The 24,106-nt window shown below is 41.5% G+C and overlaps 1 protein-coding gene across 7 annotated transcripts in view; it reads right to left on the reverse strand.

Annotated features, from left to right (window-relative positions):
* Positions 1–20,907, reverse strand: part of eya4 (EYA transcriptional coactivator and phosphatase 4) — a 49,362-nt gene extending 28,455 nt beyond the window's left edge. For 5 of the 7 annotated variants that reach the window (XM_005914360.3, XM_042226658.1, XM_005914359.3 and 2 more), the window contains exons 1-2: positions 20,556–20,907; positions 16,779–16,839 (exon numbers count right to left, since the gene is read on the reverse strand). In XM_005914360.3, coding sequence (XP_005914422.1) covers positions 16,779–16,811 — 33 coding nt within the window. In that variant the 5' untranslated portion in view covers positions 16,812–16,839; positions 20,556–20,907. Of the gene's footprint in view, positions 1–1,805; positions 2,213–16,778; positions 16,840–20,555 lie in introns of those variants that run through there. The other 2 variants (XM_042226667.1, XM_042226664.1) reach the window with 2 other exon arrangements.
* Between the last annotated feature and the right edge of the window lie 3,199 nt (positions 20,908–24,106).

Below are 24,106 nucleotides of genomic sequence, written 5' to 3' on the forward strand. Positions count from 1 at the left end.
CAGCTTTCATGTCACGTTTCATGCTTTAGTGAAATTTAACAAGGCTGTCACTCACGACATCAGCGTCATGGCCGTGAGAAACTGCAATGCACATGTAACGTACACATAGGGCTACATACAGCACGCAGGCGTACACACAGCTCTCGTGCGTATACACACACACACACTCTTGAAAATACACAAGCCGGGCTGTTTCTGTCCCGGCATGATCTGTGAAAGCACACGCGGGCTTTGATCCTGAAAAGCTTTTATCGTCGTGCTTTATCCCCGCGCACGCTTTCCCTCCGCGTCGACCGCGGTCTAGAGGCTCTCACCTCTCTTAACATCTCGCCACTTTTATCTTTTTCAGTCGGATCGAGGACAACTAAATTCACATTTAAACAGATTCCACATATTGATTTTATTCAACTCTCTTACTGATCTAATCACATCACAATTTCTTTTTAACATAATAAAACAATCAAAAGCATTATTTTTCCTGTTTCATCCAGCTTTCATTTGTTCCACTTGTTTTGGCTTTGATCAATACAGACTTTAACCATTTTCATCGACTATATTATTAAACTACATTATTGATGTCAACTTGCAGCACATTAAAAAAGCTGCAAATAAATGATGACTAAGCCCCGCATTTAGATAGTCTATGCTATTCTTCCTTTATTTTGTAGTACAATGCACCAATTTTCATTTCTAATACTGAAACGACACACCTCTGAGTCCACTCTTTAGTGGCCACTATGCTCGAAGACCCCAATTGTGTCACCTGAGCCATTTAAATACGTGACCTTTGACCTGGTTGGCCAGGTGACCGGTCTAGAACACTACCTAGGCAGCCCGAGCATTCCCTACGGGAAAAATACAAGTGCTACAGGTAATTAGAACTAATAACAATGATTTATTAAAGGGAATTATACACTGCTGTGTTTGTGTAACTAATGATGTTTGCTCAATCTAATGGATGTAATAATAACGTGAGGCCTTCTTTGGCCTTAAGAAGCATTAACGCGTATGTGAGAGTCAGAAATAAGCAGAAGCTGCCCTTGGTCTAGTCAGAGTTGTGTTTCCTTCTCTTGCTTGTTCTTCTAAAAAGAAAAGTTCACTACAGAATCCAAAAGTGTTCATAAAAATGGTGCTTGAACGAGTTTTTTGTTATTTTCTTTGATACATTATGGAAGTTCAGAGCAGGAAGACAAAACAGGGATGGAGAATGAAGAGCAACACATAACCCAGCACATCAGCAATGAGTGAGTTACACACACACTTAATATTTGATGGTTTTAAAAAACACAATTTCTACATTTGTCTACAAATAAGATTTTATGGTTCACAATTTTTTTAAAAAAGGTTTTTTTTGTTAATTTCTGTCGCTATCCTACTTTGATCAAAATTGTAATTTTTTTTTAAACTTTTTTAAAAACTGGAAAATACAGATGAGGTTACATTTTCTACATTAACATTTAAAAAAACAAGTGGAATATTTTTGCAGTATATGTGAAAACAGTACTATGAAAAATAAAACACGCCTTGTATTAAAAGCACAAAGAAAAATGTATTTACACAGAATTATGGTAAAAGCGTGTCTTATTTAAGTAAAACAAATGTTCATCCAGTAACACTGCTGTCACCATACATTTAAAAAATCTCTGAGTGCTGTGCCAAATGATGTCCAACTTACATTTGTTCACAAATGAGCAAACTATGTAAGAATATAGAAAATATCTCAGTTGTTTGAATAAAAATAACTAGCATTACTCTGAGCGTGAAACACACTCACGTCCATACAGACCGAGAGATCCTTTTCTTACCTCAGGGTGTAATCGGGTCCGTTAGCAGTCCTTTACTTCCACAAAGCATTACAGAGCTGTACGATCCACCAGCTTCCCCTTCACAGGCAGGCTCGCTGGTCTCTCACACACTATCGGAAAACACACTGAGCGCTCGTCTCTGTCTACCTGCCTCTCCTCACTTTGCACTCCAGGTGTTACGTTTATCTAGTTTCTGCTTTAAGGGAGCAAATGACGACTTTTTTCCTGCTTCCTTTTGTGACGCTCCCTTTCACTCAGAAGAAATATCTAGGGGCTAGAAAATGACGACCACACAAAAACCAAGCGTTTTCTCTTCCTCTCTGTCTCTAAGGTCAATCCATGCTCAGCTTCTGTCTTCTCGACTCCAGTAATGGGGAACATTTCACTCGTCCCATTTCCCTCCTCCTTTGCCTCCACCCCCTCTTTTTCTCTTCTCCTCTTCCTCCTCCTCCTCTCTCCCTCCCTCTCCCTCTCTCAGCTGTCACTCATTACAGGCTCACTCAAGCTTACGTTTAAACCCAAAGAACTTTTTAAATGTAACAGATGTCATTTTTTTTTTATGTGTGGGTCCAATCCTAACATAGGCACCGTTAAACTTAATTCCCTAACTCGATTGTGAATGAAAACATAAAAGGAAGAGAATTTAAATGAAAAACAGAAGTAACTAAGTTAGGAAACATCTGAGCTGTACACACGTTTTTAGGATGTTTCCTAAAATCAAAGACATCCACGTATATAAATCCTGCTGATGGCAGCTCTGCCGTGATTACTTCCATGAAGCTGAAATGGTGTGGACGCAGTGTCAATATCTTGCTGTGCAGTAGAAAGTACAGGCCAGACCATAAACTTCACACCATGCAGGAGACCCCCCCCCCCCCACCCACCCTTCCCCATCTCACCCACTGACTCACATGTGCACCTGAGCACATGCGCACACACATACTTTCAATCTGTGTTAACTGGAAACACACGGCTGCACATCTGTCTCATATGTGAAGTCTAACAGAGCTAGCGCAATGGGCTGAGTGTAATATCAAATCACACTCACACACGGACACACAAGCGGCCAGTTTCCTCAGTCTGAAGATGGCACCCTTTTACAACAACAGGGGTCAAAGTGGGCTCGGAATGATCTGGACCGGCGTTCCGGCGCTGTCAACTAACGAGCAATTAACTCCAAAAAGGCATCTTAAGACGTGTTACCATCAAACGAGTTAATGCTTCATGGAGATACTTGCTCAGTAACAAGAAAATAAAGACATCCCACAGCCCACTTAAACCCTCCACACATCCTTTCCTCTCATCCGTGTGATGCGGAATGCTCAACAAAGCATTGTAGAGCAGGCTAAACAGGTTGGCTTGTGCTATTATGGTGAAGTTCACAGTGATACACTATATGCTGGACTGGTACACAGGAGACACGGCATTCAAGATCAGTGTTAGGTTACATCAAAAGGTAACAAAAATCTGTTTATATTTAAGGTAAAGATGCTGATTAGAATCACTCACTGAATTCTACCTTTTATATTAGCTTCACAGTGTTTATCATACTGGAAAATCAGCCATGGCTCATGAAACATTTGCTTATATCTTGTAGAACCCACCGAGAGCCATAAATCAGGGTAGCAGCTTGGGTCAGCTGATCACAGCTTCACAAGTAATTCTTTTACCCATACGGTGCCTTTACAACCAATCTTAGGGTTCCCCAACATACCAAATCCCACTTTAACCCCTGGAGACAGACTCAAACACACATTTGCACACTCACTAGGAGTTAAGCAAACAAAAGTGAATGATTTCACACTCATAAATGCGCCTAAACTAGGCCACTGCAAATTTCTGACACTCACTTCTTTACCTAAACGTCACCATAGAACCAATACTGGGATCAGATCGCCCACATTACAAAACTGGCGTTTTTACTTTTCTGTATCAGCACAGGATCATGCGTATAGTTTTGAGATACATGTTTCTGAGATTTCCCAGTAAACAAGACGAATGCTATTCTATTTATACTGCTATGGTTAAAATGGGGAAAAAAATAGAGATCATTACTTTTTCCCCATGATTTGAAAAAAAAAAAATCAGAGTTTTAAAGCTGAAAGGACCTAAAAAAAAAACCCCATCAAAAACACATTTAACACAAAAGCACTTGAGGAGAAAAATATTTCATGAAGCAAACTCATGACATCTGACTCCCTCAACACATTTTGGAGAGACGTGGCCCAATTTTAGTCCTGTTTAACCCAGAGGGGAAGAAAATTTAGTGCTCTTCACTAACTTTATATTACATGAAGGTGTCTTGTGAAAATAATTAATGAATTTAGGCACAACAAAACTCCTCCTGTTCACATTTTAGACCTCATATTGTTGCATATTGCTGGGGAAACCAGTGGATCTTGACTCTTTTAGATTTATGCACACAAAGCATCACATTTCTAAAGTTACTATTAACATTTTAGTTTTAGTTATTGTATTTTTTGCTGTTTCAATATGTGTGTGGATGGGTTTCAATGTCAAAGCACTTAAAATTCTGGAAAATATGAGATGTAAAACATGATGTGTAGGCTTTTTATGCTGGTGATGCCACTTTAAATAGACCAATCAAGAATGAATTGACTGTTAATAGTTGCAAATGGTGGCTAGATACGATTATAACTAAACAGAATTTAATTGGCATGAATGATCCTTCAACAACATTCAGAACATTTTGAATGTTGCTGTGTGTGTACACGGCAATAGAAAATAGCTAAGGGAGCAGTAACAAATCTATACAGGCCTGGAGACCAATCTGGAACAGAGCCACTGTCTCCAACTGTGCTCCAGCCACCTTTAGCTCGCTCACCATAGTGACAGCATGCGGCCCCGTCCCAAAGCATTTATCCCCGGCCCCAATAAACTCTGTGATTGATAGACTGTCTGGAGGACCTGTGTGCACAGATCGTGGCGAATGTCTGTTGAAAGTGTGTTATATGTGGATGCCGACGTGCGTTCGCGTGTGTGTGTACTGGACGTTTGAGAGTGAATGTGGAGGACTGGCTGTCAGAACAGATTAGGGTGTTGCCGAAGCGCTTGACAACTCAAGCACTTTATTATTAGCCAGGCTAGACCCGATCGGGGGGCGGGGGGTCGTCCAAAAACATCCCCGATGAAATATTTTCACAGCAAGTGGAGAAGGGAGCAGGGGAGGCGTCCCAAAACACGCCTGATGAAATGCACTTGCACACACACACACACACACACACACACACACAAAAAAAAAAAAAAAAAACAGGAGTGGGGCATGGGCACATCTGAGCAGTGAACTGAGCAGAGGAAGAGGGCATTATATTAATACAGTCAAATAGCTGCACTTACTTTTGGTTTTTGTTGACTTTAGGAGTGTTTTCAAAGGGCCTGTTGGAGGTGTGTTCTTCAAGTGGAACAACAGCAGTTTATCTCTTCACCTCCAACAGGAGGGCTGACTAAGACAGACCCTGCTTCTTTTTTTTTATCTAGCTTTTCATGATTTACTTATATTTTTTTAGCTCCTTCATCACACTTTAAAAATCCACTTCTGAGCACTTTGATGTTGATCTAACAAATTTAGAATTGATTTATTAAATCTGGCCTAAGCATAGGCTCATTCACTTCATCAGTTAAAGTTAGACAAGAAGATCAAGTCAAGTCAGATCAAATGTGTTTTATTCATATGGCACATTTAAATCAACAAAAGTTGCACTAAAATGCTTTCCAGACAAAAGCATTAACATTCCAGATCTCCAAAAACCTCATTTCAAAACACAACATTGCACCAGAATTCCCAGTTAAGGCCAGTGTTTGGCTAGGTTTAGTAAGCTAACCTTAGTGGTGTTAAAAGTATTCACATTCTTTATATCCTTAGCACGTCCTTTTACAGAACTAAAGTACCACTACTTTAAAACAGCCCTTACAGGACATTTTAGTTAAAAACACAATGATCCAGGTGGTGCTGTGAGTGAGCAGCTAGCAACAATGGAGAAAAAAACTAAATAAAAACACCCTCCTTTTAATCTGAGAGAGCCAGACCCAAGGAATCTATTACAGAGGGGTGACCAGCTTAATTATGGACTTTTTTCTTCTTCTTTTTCATATGCCTGATTATATGATTTGGATAAAATTCTAAAAAGGGTGAAAAAAATAGTCACAACTGCTCTAAATAGTTACTGATGATGAACCTAAAACTTGAAAACTGTAAATGTAAATGGACACTAAATGTTTTTCTGTATTAAATAAATCCAATAGTTTTAATTAAATTGCATTTAAAAAGGCTAAAAAAAACATCAGGATCAGAAAAAGAATGTAGCTGTGTAGTCTTTAGTTGTGTAGTTAATGGGACACAGAGGGACAGTCGTTGCACACGCGCACAAACACGGGCATGCACGCATACACCTGTGCAACACGATCACCCAACCATCCCTGCCTGCGCCATCGGCTGGTGTGTCAACCACAAAACATTCATGAAGAATGTTGCTCACCACACAAACACAAGCTTCATCTCGATCTATACTCTGCATTTTCCCCTCGTGCACGCATATGCACACACACAGAGTCACCCGTTTACCTGTCCCCTGCTCAAAGCTCTCTGCTCTCCACGTTTGTATGAGTGGTTATCGGGATGGTAACTCTATCCCCTTCCTTTCATGTAAAATACATTGTGCCGAGCCTCCACCCTCCAGCCCTCCCTCCTCCTACACCCCACAGTTCCCCAAGCCTGGGGAGGTGTAAATCTATCCCTCTCTTTATGCCTCCAAAAATGCCCCTTTTTCAGGTGTAGTAGGAAGCTATAAAGGAGGGAAAAAAAGTGAGGGAGTGAAAGGAGAGAACAGTTTGTGGAGCAGGGAGAAGGAGGAGGTGTTTGGGTGAAATAGGTACTCTCCGAAAACCTCTCTCACTCTCTCTCCCTCCATGTCTTTCTAGCCAGGTATACTTCGCTTCACCTGGCCATGCCTACATAAATTTGCCAGCCTGGTGATGTTCACAACTTTAACTACATAGAAAGAGAGCCTAACTCACAACACCGAGTGACTTGCGATGTCTTCAGCAAACCATGCCAGGGGAATATATTTGTACTAATATGATGAAGTTGGACAGCATAACTAATCGCAGTGAAAGATTTCACCAAATAAATAGTTATTGTTACAACAAGCAGTAGCTACATTATGCTAATCAATTAAAGACATTTAAAAATATAAACAGTTAAATACAAATAAAAATGAAGCCAGCAAAATGTTGCACAATACTGTGTTCTAAGCTGTTCTGTTATCAGCGTCTCCAAAGGTAAACTGGGACTTTTTTAAAATATAAAAATACATAAAAAACAAGTTTGTTTTTTTAAATTATTTCTCCTTTCTAACAAGCTTGCTGACAAAGGTCAGAATGAGCCACTAAAGGCTAAGTGGGCTGCCTACAAGGAATCAATGACTATCGCCCGCCTCGTGGATCTAGTTTTTGTTCCATTTGGCTCGCTGATAAAAGTCGCACTTTTACAGTAAAGCTGTTTTTCTTTTTCCATTTAAGTCTTATCACAGTATAAATTCTGGGCGTTTATGTTTAAGCAAAACCGCAGATATCATTAGTGCATCTTACTAATCCTGAAGTCCCAAGCGTTTGTTTTTCTTCAGTCGAACTGCGGTAGTAAATCCACGTGTTTGGGGGAGGAAGAGCTACAGAGGGGAACAGACCAATCTCCATGCTGCTCACCGTGCTGGTGGTCTTCATATCGCCTATTTAAATTGGCTCCTCATTGTCTCAGGGAGTGACGGATCATAGACACGATTTAATGCAGCTTTACTCAGTGGAGACAAATGAAAAGTCAGTGATGGATGTGTGTGTGTGTGTGTGTGTGTGTGTGTGTGTGTGTGTGTGTGTGTGTGTGTGTGTGTGTGTGTGCGCACTGGTTCTGGGTTGTTAATAGTGCGTTTGGCCTCAACTGGCCCTGCTCAGCTAATCTGATGAGAGTGATTAAAAAAACAACTGGGAGAAACTTAAACCACTCCATGGCTGACTGCGTGCACGGACACACACACATACTGAGCACATCACTCAACTACTTAGTGGTATAGAACCACACTCCAGAACAAACACCTTAATATGAAGTTCTTGAAAGTCTGACAGTAGGTCAGATGAGTGGACAATGAACTGGAAGGATCAGTATAATTTAAAATGCAATTTAATCGACTGTTGGTTAACCTTTTTCAGACATAATGATTAATCAGTGACCCTTAATTGATCTAAATGACAACATAACGTATGCGTCATTAAGTGACTCCCATATCTGCGCTGCATTGCGATTTAGTATGCTGTTTAAAGGACCAATGTTAAATTTTATTAAAAGAAAATTCAGCACAATGGCAAACTAATTTGCAAATTTTCCTGCATGTAAGGTAATATAAGTAATTTTCATGCAATAATTTTTCTTTTGTCATCTTTTCCCCACCTGCATTAGCTTTATCCCCATAAATCGCTGGTTTAGACCCCATGATGCAGTCGTAAAAATTATGACTAGAATATATGAAACTCCTGGGAAGTGTGATATGAATGTAAAAGCCTTGAGGTGAAAGAGAAGGAATATGAGTTTTCACAGATTAAGCTTAAAAGTAAGTGAGAAGACTTTTCTGGACCGTGGTGTTATAAGCTGTTCTAAAAGCCTTGATCAAGCAATCTGCCTAACTTGGAACCATTTTACCTGGCCAATATTCCACTTTTACATTTTTTTAATGGTGTTCTATTTAAACATACTGGTGATCCTTTCTCTCGCATCATGACCTTGGACAGATAGATTGAATTTTAATTATAAATTACATTTTAAACAGAAAATAAAAAGAGGTTTTTAAAGGGCAGAGGTCTTCAGAGTTTTTATTATCTGAACAACATGTGATTGCGGCCCAAGTCATCTAGACTTGGTCGAACCGGGACAACCATCCCGAGGCTTTACTGAGAATGGCCCAATAAAGAGAAAATATCCAGTGAGTTACAGATGTTCGGGTGAAAATGTCTTGTTGATGCCAGAGGTCAGAGGAGAATGCCTTGGAACTTAACTAGTCATTACAACCATGCATAAAAACATCTGTGAATGGACAACATGATAAAGCAGATAGGCTACAGTAATAAAAGTCCCCACTCCTGACAGCAAAGAACAGGAAACAGAGCCTACTTTTCACACTGGCTCATGAAAACTGGACAACTGAAGATTAGAAAAACTTTGCCCGGTCTGATGAATCTCATTTTCTGCTGCAACGTTCGGATGTTAGGCTCAGAATTTGGGGTACACAACGTGAAAGCATGGATCCATCCTGTCTTGTACCAGAAGTTTAGGGTGGTGCTGGTGTAATAGTGTGGGGGATATTTTCTTAGCACACTGAGCCTTCTAGTACCAACTGAGCATGATCACAGCTTAGCTGATATTTTAGCTGACTGTTATTTTTGCTCTCTTTATAACTACAGTGCACCCATCTTCTCATGGCTACTTGCAGCAGGATAACACACCACGTCACAAAGTTCAAAGAATTTCAAATTCATTTCTTGAACATGACATTGAGTTCACTGCACTCAAATGGCCTCCACAGTCACCGGATCGCAATCCAATAGAGCGCCTTTGGGATGCGGAAGAACAGGAGAATCACATCATGGATGTGAGGTTGATAAATCTGCAGCAATTGTTTGATGCTCTCATATCAACATGACGTAAATCTCTGAGAAATGTTTCCAACACCTTTTTGAATCTATTTCATGAGGAATTATGGCCATCCTGAAGACATTTGGTGGTCCAACCTGACACTAGCAAGGTGTACCTAATAGTGTTCTTCAACGATTAATAAAGGCGACACCAGATCCTTGTTAACATTAAAAAGGTTTGGCCTGCTATGATAAGCTACAGCCAGAGTGGAAGAAAATGCTGTCTGGGTCTGGTTCTATACTAATGTTTCATAGTGTGACATGAAGTAAGTTGTTATCACAAGCCATACAAAATATTACCTTCTGCCCAGGCTACAGTATGAAAACCAAGGACTTAACAGAATGGATCCAAAATAAATCCACTGATATGTATGAAAGCGATGAAACTAAGGGGAAAAAAATAAAGCAGCAAGTTCTCTGCTGGTGTGCGAGACCTAAAGAAACTCAACACCAGCCTCAAGCAACACCCCCATCGCCAGCCTGACCACAGCTACCGCACCCCCTGCTTGGTCTTCATACCGTAGCCCCCTCCCCCCTCAAATACCCCCCCCTCCAAAGCACCTTGACATCCCAAAGGGAAACAAAAATCAATGGGATGTGCGTGGGTCTGGGAAGACATCAGGTAGGGAAGAAAAGAACTGAAAAGCAAAAAAAATGTGCATGCAACTACTTGTGTTAAGGCTGAAAGACTAGACGGTCTAAATATCCGTGGTGGTCATCACTGGAGGTGGTGTGTGTGTGGGGCAGCAGCAGCAGCGGCATCAATAATTAAAGCTAATCTCATTAGGCCTCAGATCCCTTTCAGACGCTTTTAATTAAATGATGAATGGCCTCCCAGCTGCCTGTTAAATAATGCTGCTCATGACATCACAGTGTGCATGCATGCGAGAGGTACAACATAAGGTAGATATCCTTAAAAAAAAAAAAAAAAAAGGGACACAAGGAGAGACTTTCAGTGCAGAGAAAGGTATGGTCTCTCTCGCACACACCCACACATGCAAACACCATCTGCTCGTGGATTCTTTATGCGGCTGATTATTAGAAGTTACGGCTGGCCTATGCACCACGGAGAGCGAACAGGAGTTAAATGTCTCAGAAGTGGCAAGCTGTTCCATCATACCAGGCCTCGAAACACTTCATATCAACTTCCTAATAAAATCACTCACAATACCAGATGTCTACAAAAAAGGAAGACAGATTGAGGGGAGAGAGTATGTAAGTGTAAAAAAAAAAAAAAAGATGGTCAAGGAGCTTAAAAAAAAGAAAAAAGAAAAAAAGGTCAGTGAGGAGTTCGGTGGGTGTGAGGAGGATAAAGATAAAGGAAAACAAAGAAGGAGAGACACGTAGACTACGGAATGAACTTGGAGAATGAGAGCAACAGGTAAAGAAGAGGACAGGTAAGGGTGCCAAACTGCCTAGGGCTCGCAATAGCACGGACGCCGCTACAAGAACACCCTTAATCCTGTTTCTCATCCCCCCCCCTGCTCTCTCCCTCTCTCTATCCTTCCATCCACTCCCTCCTCCCTCCCCACCCTCGCTCTTGGGCTTGCTCTGTATCGGATTGCTGACTTCACAATAGGGCCTGAATCATCACTCTGTAGCCAGAGAGACACAGAGAGAGACGAAGAGGCGGGAAGGCCGGCGGGGAAAGAGAAGGTGGGACAGACAGTCAGTCAGACAGATCGAAGAAAAAAAAGGAAAAAAGAATCAAGGACATGGAGCAAAAAAAAAAAAAATTCCAAAAAAAAAAACAACAACAACAAAAAGACTTCATTTTTTCTCTTTGGATATCACTGCTGCAATGATGCAGTTCAGATGTGGTCGCAAAAAACCAAAACCAAAAAGTCTTTCATGAATATTAAGATTAATAAATAATTTTTTTACTTTCAGTGTATCCAGTCATTGTTCTACTCCATGCAGAACTTTAGGCTAACACCAGCACCAAATACAAAGCACAAACATGTAAGAAATTAATATCAATATTATTTTAATGTATTCAGGAAGGAATACTCTTAAGAGACAGGAAAGCATGAATTGCACACAAGTGCAAAATTCCAATTCCAAACTGTCAGATTCGATGAAAAACTGAAGATCTTTTGGTTTTAAATGGATTTTTTAAAATATGTGACTTGGCCATGCTCATGACTATGAACACTAATAATATAAGGCATTAATCTCTGCTTAAAACAAGAAACAAAGTGGCAGATAATGAAAACAGCCATTAGTTGTAGCAATAGTCAAGTCAGCACAGAGACACAGGTCACAGCCTCGCCGACCCCTCTCTCCCACCTCTCTGATTCTGCGCTGCTGCAGAGAAAGAAATCCAATCTCCCAGCAGAGCAACAGAGGAAGTTCTTGCGGCAGGCGAGGCAGAAGGTTCCTCCGTTACCAAAGCACAATTGTTGCAATTTCATTTCCTTCCCAGCAAAATGAGGAAATATGCTCCTCTTTTTGGAACCAATGGCAGATGAGCATTAGCCAGAAGTTGGGGCCGAACAAAAGGTGGGCTATATCGACGGCTCTATTTATGGAAGTTACTGCAAACAAAGAAGAAAATGTTTTACTATTTTAATAATGACTTCTTCTTGGGGTTATGCTTTTACATTTTAAACGTGTTTTATCTTTACGGAGCAAATTCAAAGCATCAGTTTAGCACGTCAGTTACAAAAAAAAGAAAAGAAAGAAATAATAACCAACTATGTTAAAATGTCACATCTGGCAATATAGGGATTTTCTTGAGAAGTCTCAGAGTAATCAATAAAGTGATGAGTCTTGGCAAGAAATACATAGCCCTGATTGACTTCCATTAAACAAGCATGGCCACAGTATTAGACAGTCTCCACTCAGATGACCTCAGCCAACCCACACCACAGAGAGTATATGCGTATAACAGAGAAAGAAACACCTACACACTCGTACTCTCACACACCAGACACTAAAGCACACATATCATGTGGTTTCCTGTCTGGTGTGTTCTTCTAGAAAACCCACGCCACTTGCTCTGGCTTCTAGATGGATTCTCCAGTCTGTTTTGGGGGCTTTGACTCTGTCAGGCTTTGAGTGGCTCAGGGACTGTCTGTGACCCGCTGACCTCACACCTAGCTGCCTTTCTCTGGCCAGACAGACTCTCACTCTATTCTCATATACGAGTTATAAATTATCTGTACCAAAGCATAGACTGAAGGGCTTTTGGCGAAAGACAGATGTTTTGGTTGTTTCACGCATCTTAAATAATAACAATGTGAACACACAAAGCTCGGTAGAAATTCTTTTTCCAAAAGTAAGATCCTGTATCAACGATCACCTGTGCTGATTTTGCCCGTTTTTCAACATTTGGCAAAGAAGAACAAAAAAAAGACTGATTCAATTACTTAAATTCAAAGAGGGGAGGAAACAACACACAGTAAAATAATCAATTATTCATTGTTTGATATGCAATAACACATTATAACAGTTTAAAGTTTGGACATAAAATAATGTTTAAAGGGGGTTGGGGTGTTTTTTTTCCCTCTGCAGGTTCCATGAAGGCTAACATAGTAAACAACCCTCCCTTCACAGCACCAGGACGATTCATGTTATGGATGCACTAAGCCAAGGAAAAACACTGTGCTGTGCACTTCCCTACATCTTTATTACAGTAACGCGCAACTATGCATCGCCACATGGGTGGAGCTGTTGGGAATCTGTTGTGAGTCTTATCCATTGTTGCACCAGTGCAACAACAGGTTTAGCTTATTTAGCGGTTCAGGTGCTGATGGGTGATTTAGTGACTGGGGAAAGAAGTCCTTTAGAGATGAAACATGTGTCCAACTGTTTAACACACTTTTCAGTGAATTTGTTCCCCCCACACACCATTTAGATCAAACGGTGTTGCCATGGTAAGCCCAATTTAACTCATTGGCCAAAAACTAGCATTTCCCGCTAAAATTGTAAGCACTTACCATATTGGGCTCATGCTAAAGTTTGTAGCTTTAACAATATAATGTTTAGTCAACCTGAATACTACATTAATATAAACTTTGGGATGGAGGCTCAGAGTTTGTCGGTCCTTGAAAGGCATTCCTTCAATTAAATATATGTACATACTGAAATTCTGAGCATTCTTCTGCATGCAATCTTAAAACTATCATAACTCCTGCTATTATGCTATGATTTTCTAAATCTGCTCTCATTTGCTTGGTTTTCTTGTCACGGTTTCTCTGCAATTGCATGCAGTTTAATATCATTTAGCATTTATTGTCTACATTGTGCATGCCATATTTCATATCCTGCTCTCCCTACTCCTCTGCCTTCTCCTGTGCTGATCAAAATAATCTGCAGCGTTTCTTGCACAGAGAGAGAAGACTCACTCAGCAACACTCAGCTGTCAGCTACACATAAATCTTAGGAGAAGCACTGTACACCAAGCTGAAATTGAAGTGCCCCTCGGTGCCCCAGCTAGGATGCCAGCCTACCAGAGGGATGCCAGTGGGGTAGCTGTTACACTCTACACTTCAGTGATCTGTCCCGTTGCCGGGCAGATTTTGAAACGGCCATCTATGACGCCAGTTCAATCTTAGCAATCAGGGTTGGGCTGTAGTCATATTAAGCTACTGCTGCTGCATGTAAGTTTGTGTGAATGTGTCTGTATGGGGTTGTAGGGGTGAAAGAGGGGTGCAACCTGACCCCTTTCCTTCTCCTACTTGGTCTCTCGCTCTGTGTCTCACGCACATGCACACACACTAGGACAGCTGCCATACTAGGGGCCTCTCCCAGTGCACCAGAGGAAAAGGCTAAAGCTAAAAGAACCCTTTCCCCTCGTGTTTCAGACGCTTTTTCCTTCTTCTCCATCTCTCTTACTTTTTTTTCCCTTCAGGTGGCTCAACATTTCAAATCCTGCAAAGCTCCCTGGGGTCAACAAATGCTCCTGCTCCCCCATCTCTTACTGCTTCCACCTCCACCAAGCCAAAGACTGGAGACTTCAATCGGAGGTCTGTTGGATCAGGAGCTCTTGAGACTGTGTATGGAGTTTGTATGCGTTTTCTGTTTTCTGTGTGTGCACTGAATGACTGATGCTGAGCTGTCAATCCAATCTCCTTAATGTTCACAGCTGAATTAAAATACAAATCGTTGTATTCGTCGACATCATCTCACAGAGCATCACCTAAAAACAACAGCTTTTCTCCAAAGCGAAACAAAATATGCGACAACAGGTGGAGCGAAACACCTCAAGAAGCTGTAAGCAGCGCTTCGGAGCGAACCATTGCGAGCGCCATCTCAGGCTCCTTTCCAGCGCTCCCAGAGGACCCCAGACGGCAGGCTGGCTCTCGACAGGCAGGCGGCCAGAGAGGACGCCTGACCATAACCCAGATGACGTGCGATGGATGTGGTGGGAAAAGGGCGGGGTGGAGGAAGTAAGGGTACTTTAAAGGGTAAAGAGGAGGAGTGGGGGTATTAAATATCAACAGACAACTCCCCGAAACCTTGTGTGTGAGGTCTGAGTTGTTTTCTTAGTCACCCGAGACACGCCTATTTCAATGAAGGAGTGCGGGGAAAGAATTAGCCAATTTCAGTTTAAAGACTAAAACCAAAAGGAAAGCTTGAAATTTTTTTTACAAGTATAGGATACGTTTATAATTTAAAATGTTCAGTCAGATGTTAAAGCTGTCATTCATACTTAGAATCAAAGGTTTAAAGGTTCAGCTGTAATCAGACTGAAACAATACGAGCAAAGCTACAAATTAAATTTCCATTTAAAGCCTTGAAAAAGAGGTTGAATGTATTTGAGGTTGACATATTTTGAACCGTTTTTAAAAGGAAAAAATGGCATATGTCAGCTGTTTTAACAGTTTCAGATGAAACTGCAGTTTTCTTTATCTTTTTGATAAACCTTTGAAATTAGACTGCAGTTCAAAGTTTAGCCATATATCTGAAAACAGTGGCCACCTTATAGTAATTCAGTCTCAGTCCTTAAGTACAGTTACAGCATACTGTCGGGTGTTAGAACTGGAACTAATGACCCCAAATATCACTCAATTTTTCCAATAACTGAAAGTAGTGTTAGTGCAGGGCTATTATATTGACCTGTATTGATTTTAGCTATGTCCACATGTGGAAACCATATACCGAGTTTCCTAAATACCAACACACCTGAATTCTCCGGTTGTCCAAGTTACAAAGTAAGCTTTGGCCCCTTTACAGAAAATGCTGAGCCTGAACATTTTAGAAGTCACAAATCTGAGCCTATAAAACCATCGAACTAATAAAAATCTCTGTCCTTGCTCCGATATCTCATTTCCAACACGAACAATTAATCAATGTCTTTGAGCCGCAGCTCAAATTCACTTATAGATGATATCACTGCCCTATTTAAAGTAGGTGAAGTAACTGTGGAATATGTACATCAATATTTGATGTCGCGATAGCGGCAAGACAAGATGGATGTTTTTCTCTGTTCTCTCTTTATTTCTGTGTTTTTGTGTTCTTTAGTGTGCGTGTCTGTGCGTGTGTGCGCGTGCATTTTATGTATGAGTGACATGTACTCCGCTGGGGTCCGCCTGTAATCCAACCTGAAGTGAGGCTAACAGAGCAGCACAAAAAGTCGGGGGGGAAAAAAAAAACAACATACTTCGTGGGCTCTGTCCCACTTTGCGCTATTATTACTGTCGAGGCTGGCAGGTCAGAGAGAGGGAGGGAGAGAGAACGCTGCTTCATGGAGGAGGAGAAGAAGATGAAATTACACCTGTTCTGGTGGCTGACTAACGACTTTGAAATGCGAGTGGCCCTCGCTCGCCGCCAAAATCATTTTCCCAACAATACGGCCTGATCTTTAAACAAGCAGAACTGGGACGCTGCGCTGACGTGACGCAGAGATGGCCCGCTGTCCTGGGACGCTCACAAACCCTCGGGCTCAAGTGTAGTGTGTGTGTGTGCGTGTGTGTTTGTGTGTCTGTGTCAGTGTGTGACTGAAATGTAAAAGATAAAGATAAAAATTACCTCCTTTTTCAATTTAATGAGTGATTTGAATTGCGTTACACACTTCGGCTCACAAAATTCACACACATGATTGTTAAATTGACATCTATGCCCAACATTGTTTCTCCTGAAGTCTCATTCACTCTGACTGGTGCCATATGGTTACTGTACGCTCACTGAAACACAGCTGCTGTGTATTAGCCTGGACACACACACACACAATGTATGTCTCTAATGCACCCATTCCTCACACTTGTGTGGCCGATACAAGGTATACTTACTCGCTCAGCCACACACACTTACATACAGTAGCCTTTAACTCACCATCTGTTCGCTGAGGTCCTGTGAGGCCTCCATGGCTCCTCTGGCTTTGATCTGCCACACACTTGAAAGCCAAAAAAGAAAATAGGGAAATAAAATAGATGTCAGAAGCCTAAAAGTGACGCTTTGTTTACTTAAAAGTAAACAAGATCATCTGATAGACTGAGATGTTTTCCACCAAAATTCCAGCAAAAACAAACCACTCTTCTGGGAGTTTTCATGGCTTATATCGTGAATGAAATCGCGCACGGTTCAGCATTTAAGTTACTTTGTACGTGTGTGTGCATCTGTCGGTTAGCCCTTCAGTCACTGCGTTTATGTGTGAGCAACAGGAGAGCGAAGGAGGGAAGCGACAGCGTTAACTTCAGCATATCATCTTCAGCCGAGGGTGAAGTGGAGAGATAATTGCAGAAGTAAATATCAACAATGAAAATGGAGAAGTGTAAGTGATAGGGCCGCTTGGCTGCCTCTGGACCACAGACACAGTGGCTGGCTAGCGCACGAAGATAGTGAGTGACCCTATTAATACTAGACAGGAGACAGGTTGGCGGAGGAGTTCGGAGAAGCCTGAGGTGATTGTCTACAAGTTAAGCGAAGATGAGGTGTTGCGATCAGCCAGATGAGGACAGAAGCTACAATGCGTCCTCGTCTTGTTGTCGCTACTGTCACGCACGGAGTGACGCGGCAACAAAGGACTGCAAAAAAACAAAACAAAACAATGGAAAAAGGTGCCATTATCCCAACAGGGTGACACTGAATGGCTCCTTTCTGGTATGTTGCGCAAAAGGCGTCAGAAAAAAGAATAAGCTGCAAACACACACACACACACACACAACCTGCAAACACAAAGGTCCTCCCCGTCATTAGATCTGTTGTTCCCAGCAATGTGGTAAAGAGTGCCACTAACTGTACCTATCTCAAGTTCTCCATCAAAATACACTTTTTATTTTACTGTAACACTTTTTGACTGTAATCGTGAATACTACAATGTGCATACAAGTGTGTTGCTCTTTCTAAAAGACAGATACAAGGGATTTGTTTACTTTTACCACAAAGACTGATCAGGGTCTAAAATGTTTTTCCCAAAATATGGACAGGTATGAGCACAAAATTGGGGCACTCCAAGTTGTTCTTCAGTCTGCGCAGTGTTTTGTTGCCGAGTGTGTTTGCATGTGTGTGCACTGTGGAGTTTTCTGGCTCGATCCTTTAAACTAACTGGCATCCTTTTAATTTTTCATAGCGCTCAGCTCCTCCTAGCCTGAAACCGAAGACAATAATGCGTCTCTCAGGTGAATTGATTTGTGCCCAAGCCTCCCTGCTTCCCTCAACCCCCACCCTCTCCCTCCCTCCCGCCCTCTCTCTCTCACCTTTGTGGAGGACATAATCAGCCTTCTATTCGATCTGGCTGGGTTTCACCCTTCCCTTCATGATTTATTCTTCTTTAGCGGAAACGTGATGGGCAGTAAACCCACAAAGAGCAAAGTTTACTTCATGCTTGTAATGGAGCATTTGTCTTAGTTTTCCTTAGTTGTTGTTGTTTTTTTTTATTAAAGTATAGCACAAATAAGCCACAAGGAGTTTTGCTGATTAAAAGGGGATGTTTTTTTTTTTTTTTAATTGTCAGAACTAATTCTTATTAAATGATGCTGTCTATCTGCCCCAGCTGCCCTGCACGGCCCTAAAACCCACCCAGCAGTTACCTGACACTAAACAGGGAATCAATAGTGCCTGCCATTTCCTTCGGCGTCCCAGAAGAGAGAATTATATTTCTCACTATGGCTATTGACAGCGACATAAGAAACACATATGGGACGGCAGAGGGTTAGAAAGTGGACCAAATAGCTACACCGCGGTAATTTCACGCTATAAAAGCCGAAGGAAGGAGAATGTTGAACAAACCGCAGACTGCTGCTGGTCGGAGTGGCTGCAGGGAAAAATCATATGTTAAATTTGAGTTTAACCTCGCTGTCTTAGCAATCGCTTATATGCAGCTATCGATCTTTAAATGACACGAGCAGTTTCCAAGATTACCAGTTAAGGATTAGTCTGTGCAAAATTTAAACTGTTTACCACCCCCCCCCCCCCCCCCCAAAAAAAAAACCCTAAGGCCTCTGACGTTTAAATGGTCAATATTTACATTTGCTTTTAACCTAAAAAGTTAAAATAAACAAATAAATAAAAATACAATAAAAATGAAGCGCACATTACCTGATATGAAGACTCAAATCTTCATATCACAATAAAATATTTTATTCTAGGCAGGTTTAGGCCTGACGCAACATTTCTATAAACAATGCCATATGCATATACGAGTTCATTTTTTTAAGTACAAAAAAAGATTTGGAAAATGTAAGAGTGCGATGCTGTTCTTTATTCTGGTCATTTTAAAAGGGATAAAACAGTGTGTTTTGCAGCCCTCCCCGTTTCGGGTCAGGGTTAAACAACATAAAACAGTTTCCAGATAATGAAACGGATACTCTTAGAGTTCTCCCACTAGAGGAAAAATAAAATGAATGAATAGAAACAAATGTGACGTGTTAAATACAGTTTATATACGGGATTATTTAATGCCTTAAGGTGGCCTCTAATTAACCGATATTTCAAAGAACCAAAAAAACATTTAAACAAAAAATGTAAATATACTAGCAAACGCCAACACCCACTAAAAATCCCCTTTGGCTGCATTAAAATATTTAATCCTAAATATTTCACATTTCTGGTGGGATTATCATCCTTAGACCGAGCCGTAATGTAAAATGAGATAGAAGGCCAGTGCAGGAGTTTACAATTTTCCAAAAATTCTCCACACTCTAAATCTTGCGCATTAATGTGCGTTGTTTAAGTATGAGCCCTTAATGTGAAATCTAATCTGTATGGATTACGGCGCAGTAGGCCCCTATCAGATTTTGAGTCGGCGTGTAACTTGTCATGTTGTTAGAGGCAGGCCAATAGCCAGGGGCCATTCAAGCCCTGAGAGCCCGGCAGTGGTATAAGATTCCCATTTCCTACATATCAAATATAAACACAAACTCCACGTGGGATGAGAGGCGAGATGGAGAGAAAAAGCCATGGACACGCGGAGGGATGAAGACTAAGAACTGAGGGGACACCAAGGGGACTAAACTCCTTCACGTGTCCACAAACTGAGAGGGGAAAAAAAGGATGGACCGCACTGACCTGCAGTTAAAGACTGATGTGTGACCAATAACCACCAAAAAATAATGACTGTAATTTTATCATTCTTTTCTTTTTAATAAGAAAACCCTTTTGCACAACTATTCAGTTTTACGGGGAAGGATCTGACGTAATTGTCTGTTCATTTATTGCCATGTTTCAGCAAAAAATTACAGCAACCACTAAATCTTTATTATTATTATTTTTTGTCCACTTGTTTAATATCAGGTAATCTATCGGTGTGCCGTGATTCCGGGGCTGGGATGAAGTCGGAGAACACATACTTAACACATCAGCGTTATTAACAGGCATGCACTGGCCTTACAACAACAATAACGTAAGGTAAAGACTTATATTAATAATAATATTATAGAAAACTGGACAGAGTCTATCACTCTTTGATGGAGGATAATTCATTTTAATGTTACTGATACATTTTACTGAATTGTTGTTGTTTTTCTTTCATATAAATGTTTTTAAATCGGAATTAATCAAACTCAACAAAACTATGACAGTTTTCTCGCTTCTGCCACCTGACCTACAATTTAAGTGTCTAATAATAAAGCCACAGCCGTCTGGGGAAAACACAAACTAGTTTAAACATACCTGTGTTAAACCTATTGTCGTCCCAGCGAGAAATCAGCTCCCAGATTCTCTTCACTTCTTGCGAGCGCTCATAATCAAGTACTGCGTGATCGCCACACAGCTCTCCCTGCCGTCTGCAGGCTGTCACTGACCGGGATCAAAACACTCAGCTACTGCTTGCCATTATCAGCAAGAGTCCAAAAACAAGCCGGTGAGTTATTCAGAGTTCTTAAAACAATTTTACAAACTCAAACACGAGTCCCGAGGCTCGCTTTCGGTGACCGGAACGCTCGCTCCCGCGGGAAACAACATTATTTTCAGTCCGCGTCCAAGTTTGAGCACCAGGCAGTTCAGAGGCATGGGACATTATTGAAGATTGCTCCTGCGCATGCGTCCAGCTGCCATGCGGATACTACCGGGCAAGAGTCCAAAGAAGTAATGGGGTTCAGAGTGGGGTGGGGTGGAGGGGACCAAAATGATTTCTTATTAATAGTTTGGCTCAAATGATGTGCTCACAGTTTTATATATCCCACAGGAGCAAAAACATCTAGCTATCAATCTATCTATCTGGTCTCCAATTAGTCCATTAATCCAGTATTATAAAGGATTCAGAAAAAAATTTGTATAGCAAAAGTATATATAGACTTTTTACTGTATTTTTATATTCAAAAACAACATCCATAGAAAGCCAGCTTTTTAAAAATACACAGTACATATGTAAACATGAAAGGCAAAAATGCAAACTTATGCAAACACGTCAAAGGAAAATGTGGTGGTTAATCTGTATACAGTTACAGGCAGGGGATCAGACAGAGGACAACGATGCCAGAAAACACGCTGGAGATGCAACGAAAAAACAAACAGAAAACAGCATGAGAGTAAAGTCAGACAGGACTGTTTTGGAGACGCCCCAGAAAGATGACAGGCTTGGCCATGGGGTCTGTTTATTTGAAATATTGTTTGTTATGGCTTATAGATTCTCCGACTGTTGGGCCCCGCTGGCTTCGGATCAGCGCTCTTTTACCATGCTGTCATTTATTTAAGATCGTGATGTCAGCGACCACTCTGACTGATCGCTGATTGTTGCTTTAGAGATCCTGTTAATGTTCACACACGCATACACACACACACACACACACACACACGCACACACAGCACACACACACATCACACACACACACAAGCACACATACATCCACACACACACACACACACACACACACACACACACACAGATACAAGAAAGTGAAAAATGCTTTCCACCACTTTCTTTTACTATCCCTCGCATACACGCACTCACAAACACACAATCTTTGTTTATGTGCAAAGTTTTCTTGGTAATATTATGTAAGATGAAAAGAGCCAAAGTTTCTGTGGTTTCAAATGCTTTGCACAAACACTAAAAAACAAAAAAAAATTTCCTTGTTGGACTGGCTGGCAGTTTAACTGGCAATCCCAGAGACAAAAAGTCAAAGTCGCCCTAAAGAAAAGGCAGGAAAGTGGGAGCAGCCCTTTACCAAAACTATACCTTCTAATGTAAGTAAATATCTTTCTTTGTGTTTGTGGGTAAGAAAGGAAAGACGTATCTCACATTAAGTTTCATAGCTGCTTTCACGATGTTCATTTTTTACAGTGATCACCAAATGACAGGGCACAGAAATGAGGTCTGTCATCTTCCAAAGTCACACTACTGCACAATTTAACTTTTTCATCATTTATCACATGGAATTGGACAGGATAAGTAGTGCAAAGTCATTTGATGCCATTTGTAGCTGGCATGACATCGCATGATGACTGATATGTGTGTTTTGGCACCGTATTGGGCGGGTCAAATTCAAACCCTTGGCATGGCTTGTGTACAGGAACTTGCATGGCAAATGGTACCCTGATGGCAGAAGAAAGAGAAAGCTGTAGTTGCATTTACTTTCAAATACAAAGCAATTAGAAAAAAATGCTTTATAAAATAGACTTAGAGTGTTATCTTGAAAGGAGGTGAAGCACAGTGCTCTGTGACTAGTACCCCCACTCTCTTTTTAATATAAACACTTGGAAATATCAGTCTCATTTTCTTATTTGTCACCTAGTTTAAACTATGTAAACAGCCAACTTGTTGTTGTGCACGTGTCAGTCTGTTTTACCTGTGCTACCCCCTCGCCCCCTCTAACACCCCACCTCTGAAGAAAGTCTATGAATAGCACAGTTTAGCTGAATCCTTGTTTGACTCCTTTAATAAGGCCTAGCCTGTTGTGCCTTCCTGCTTCTCAGTCCAGCAGCAGAACCCGGGCCTGGACCCCGCCGCTAAGTGATTGACACATTCTGGCAGAATGAATTAAAACCTCGTGCTGTGACACATCCCAGAATAGCAAGAAGCTGTTGCTGAACTGCAGTCTCTAGTGCCGCATGTCAGCAAGCTTAAAAAACTTGGCAGAACATTCTGCACAAAGGAAGCATGTACAGGTGTTTGTGTGTTCCTCTCGGTGTGTGTGAGACTGCCTGTGCGTATGAGCCGACATGCGCTGACGTACGGTATGTTAATGCTTCAGCTACATCAGCAGTCTAAAGAGTTAATCCAACAGGCGGCCTAAAGCAGAGCCGGAGTGCCGATATTTGTCATGTTTTACACGATTTTGTGAAGCCCGATTGACGCTTTTTCAATTAAACTGAGACCACTTTGGAATTTGAAGGCAGTGGCAGATGGATCTATTTTTTTGGCCAGCTGTTCTCTGGAGGGTGACGCTGGGGTGGGGTGCGGGGGGGCTAAGCCCCAAGATGTTTCGTGGCGTAGGACTGTGAGTCTGTGTGCCAAGTCACAGAGCTCCCGGTTCTTGCCAAGCAGGGGGTGGGTTGAGAGAAAATGCCATTTAGCTGGCTGGTATTTATAGATATGTGAGGAACTTGTGCTCAGTCCTGGCCGAGGTGCTGACGACGTAAAACGAGAGGACGATTCCAGAAGTCGAGTGTCAGGGCACACAGATAAAAATACCCAGTGAAAGATGGGTCCGGTCATTAGTGGTGCAGTGTGGCATGTGACATGGCAGCATTTCAGAGGTGATTTATGGTTATTACTACAGCTAACCTATACCTCTCCCTTTCCTGCCCCCACCCTACATCTCAAATTGGTTTGCAAAATGGAATGGCAAATGGAGTTTATTTCAGGGGCCGAGTGCCCAGAAAAAAACAGAAGAAGTGTGGAGCAATTTAGACTTTGGCAAGGTGCCACGGCTCGGTGTAAGATTTTACCACAATACTGGGAAAACATGATGATAAATTACACTTCTAACAGCTATTTAAGGTGGAAACGCAGAAGGCAAAAGCTACTTTCATGTTACCACCAACCCCGTGTTACTGCAAGAGCTGATAAAGAGCATATGAAAAGTTTTCCTGCGTCAATCATATCATACTGGACAAAAATGATGTGGGCTGATGATAGGTTGTGGGGGTAATGATCTCACTTCAGGTCACTGCCTTCTGTAATTGCCCGGAGCAAGCTGCCACAGGGAAGAACAAAGGAAACATTTCACACGTCGTAAATTCATGTAATGCCCTGCTGCAGAGCTGCTCCTCTGGTTACA

The sequence above is a fragment of the Haplochromis burtoni genome, unplaced genomic scaffold, assembly GCF_018398535.1.
Source record: "Haplochromis burtoni strain Fernald_Lab_line unplaced genomic scaffold, NCSU_Asbu1 Contig_8, whole genome shotgun sequence".
NCBI classification, from domain to species: Eukaryota; Metazoa; Chordata; class Actinopteri; order Cichliformes; family Cichlidae; genus Haplochromis; species Haplochromis burtoni.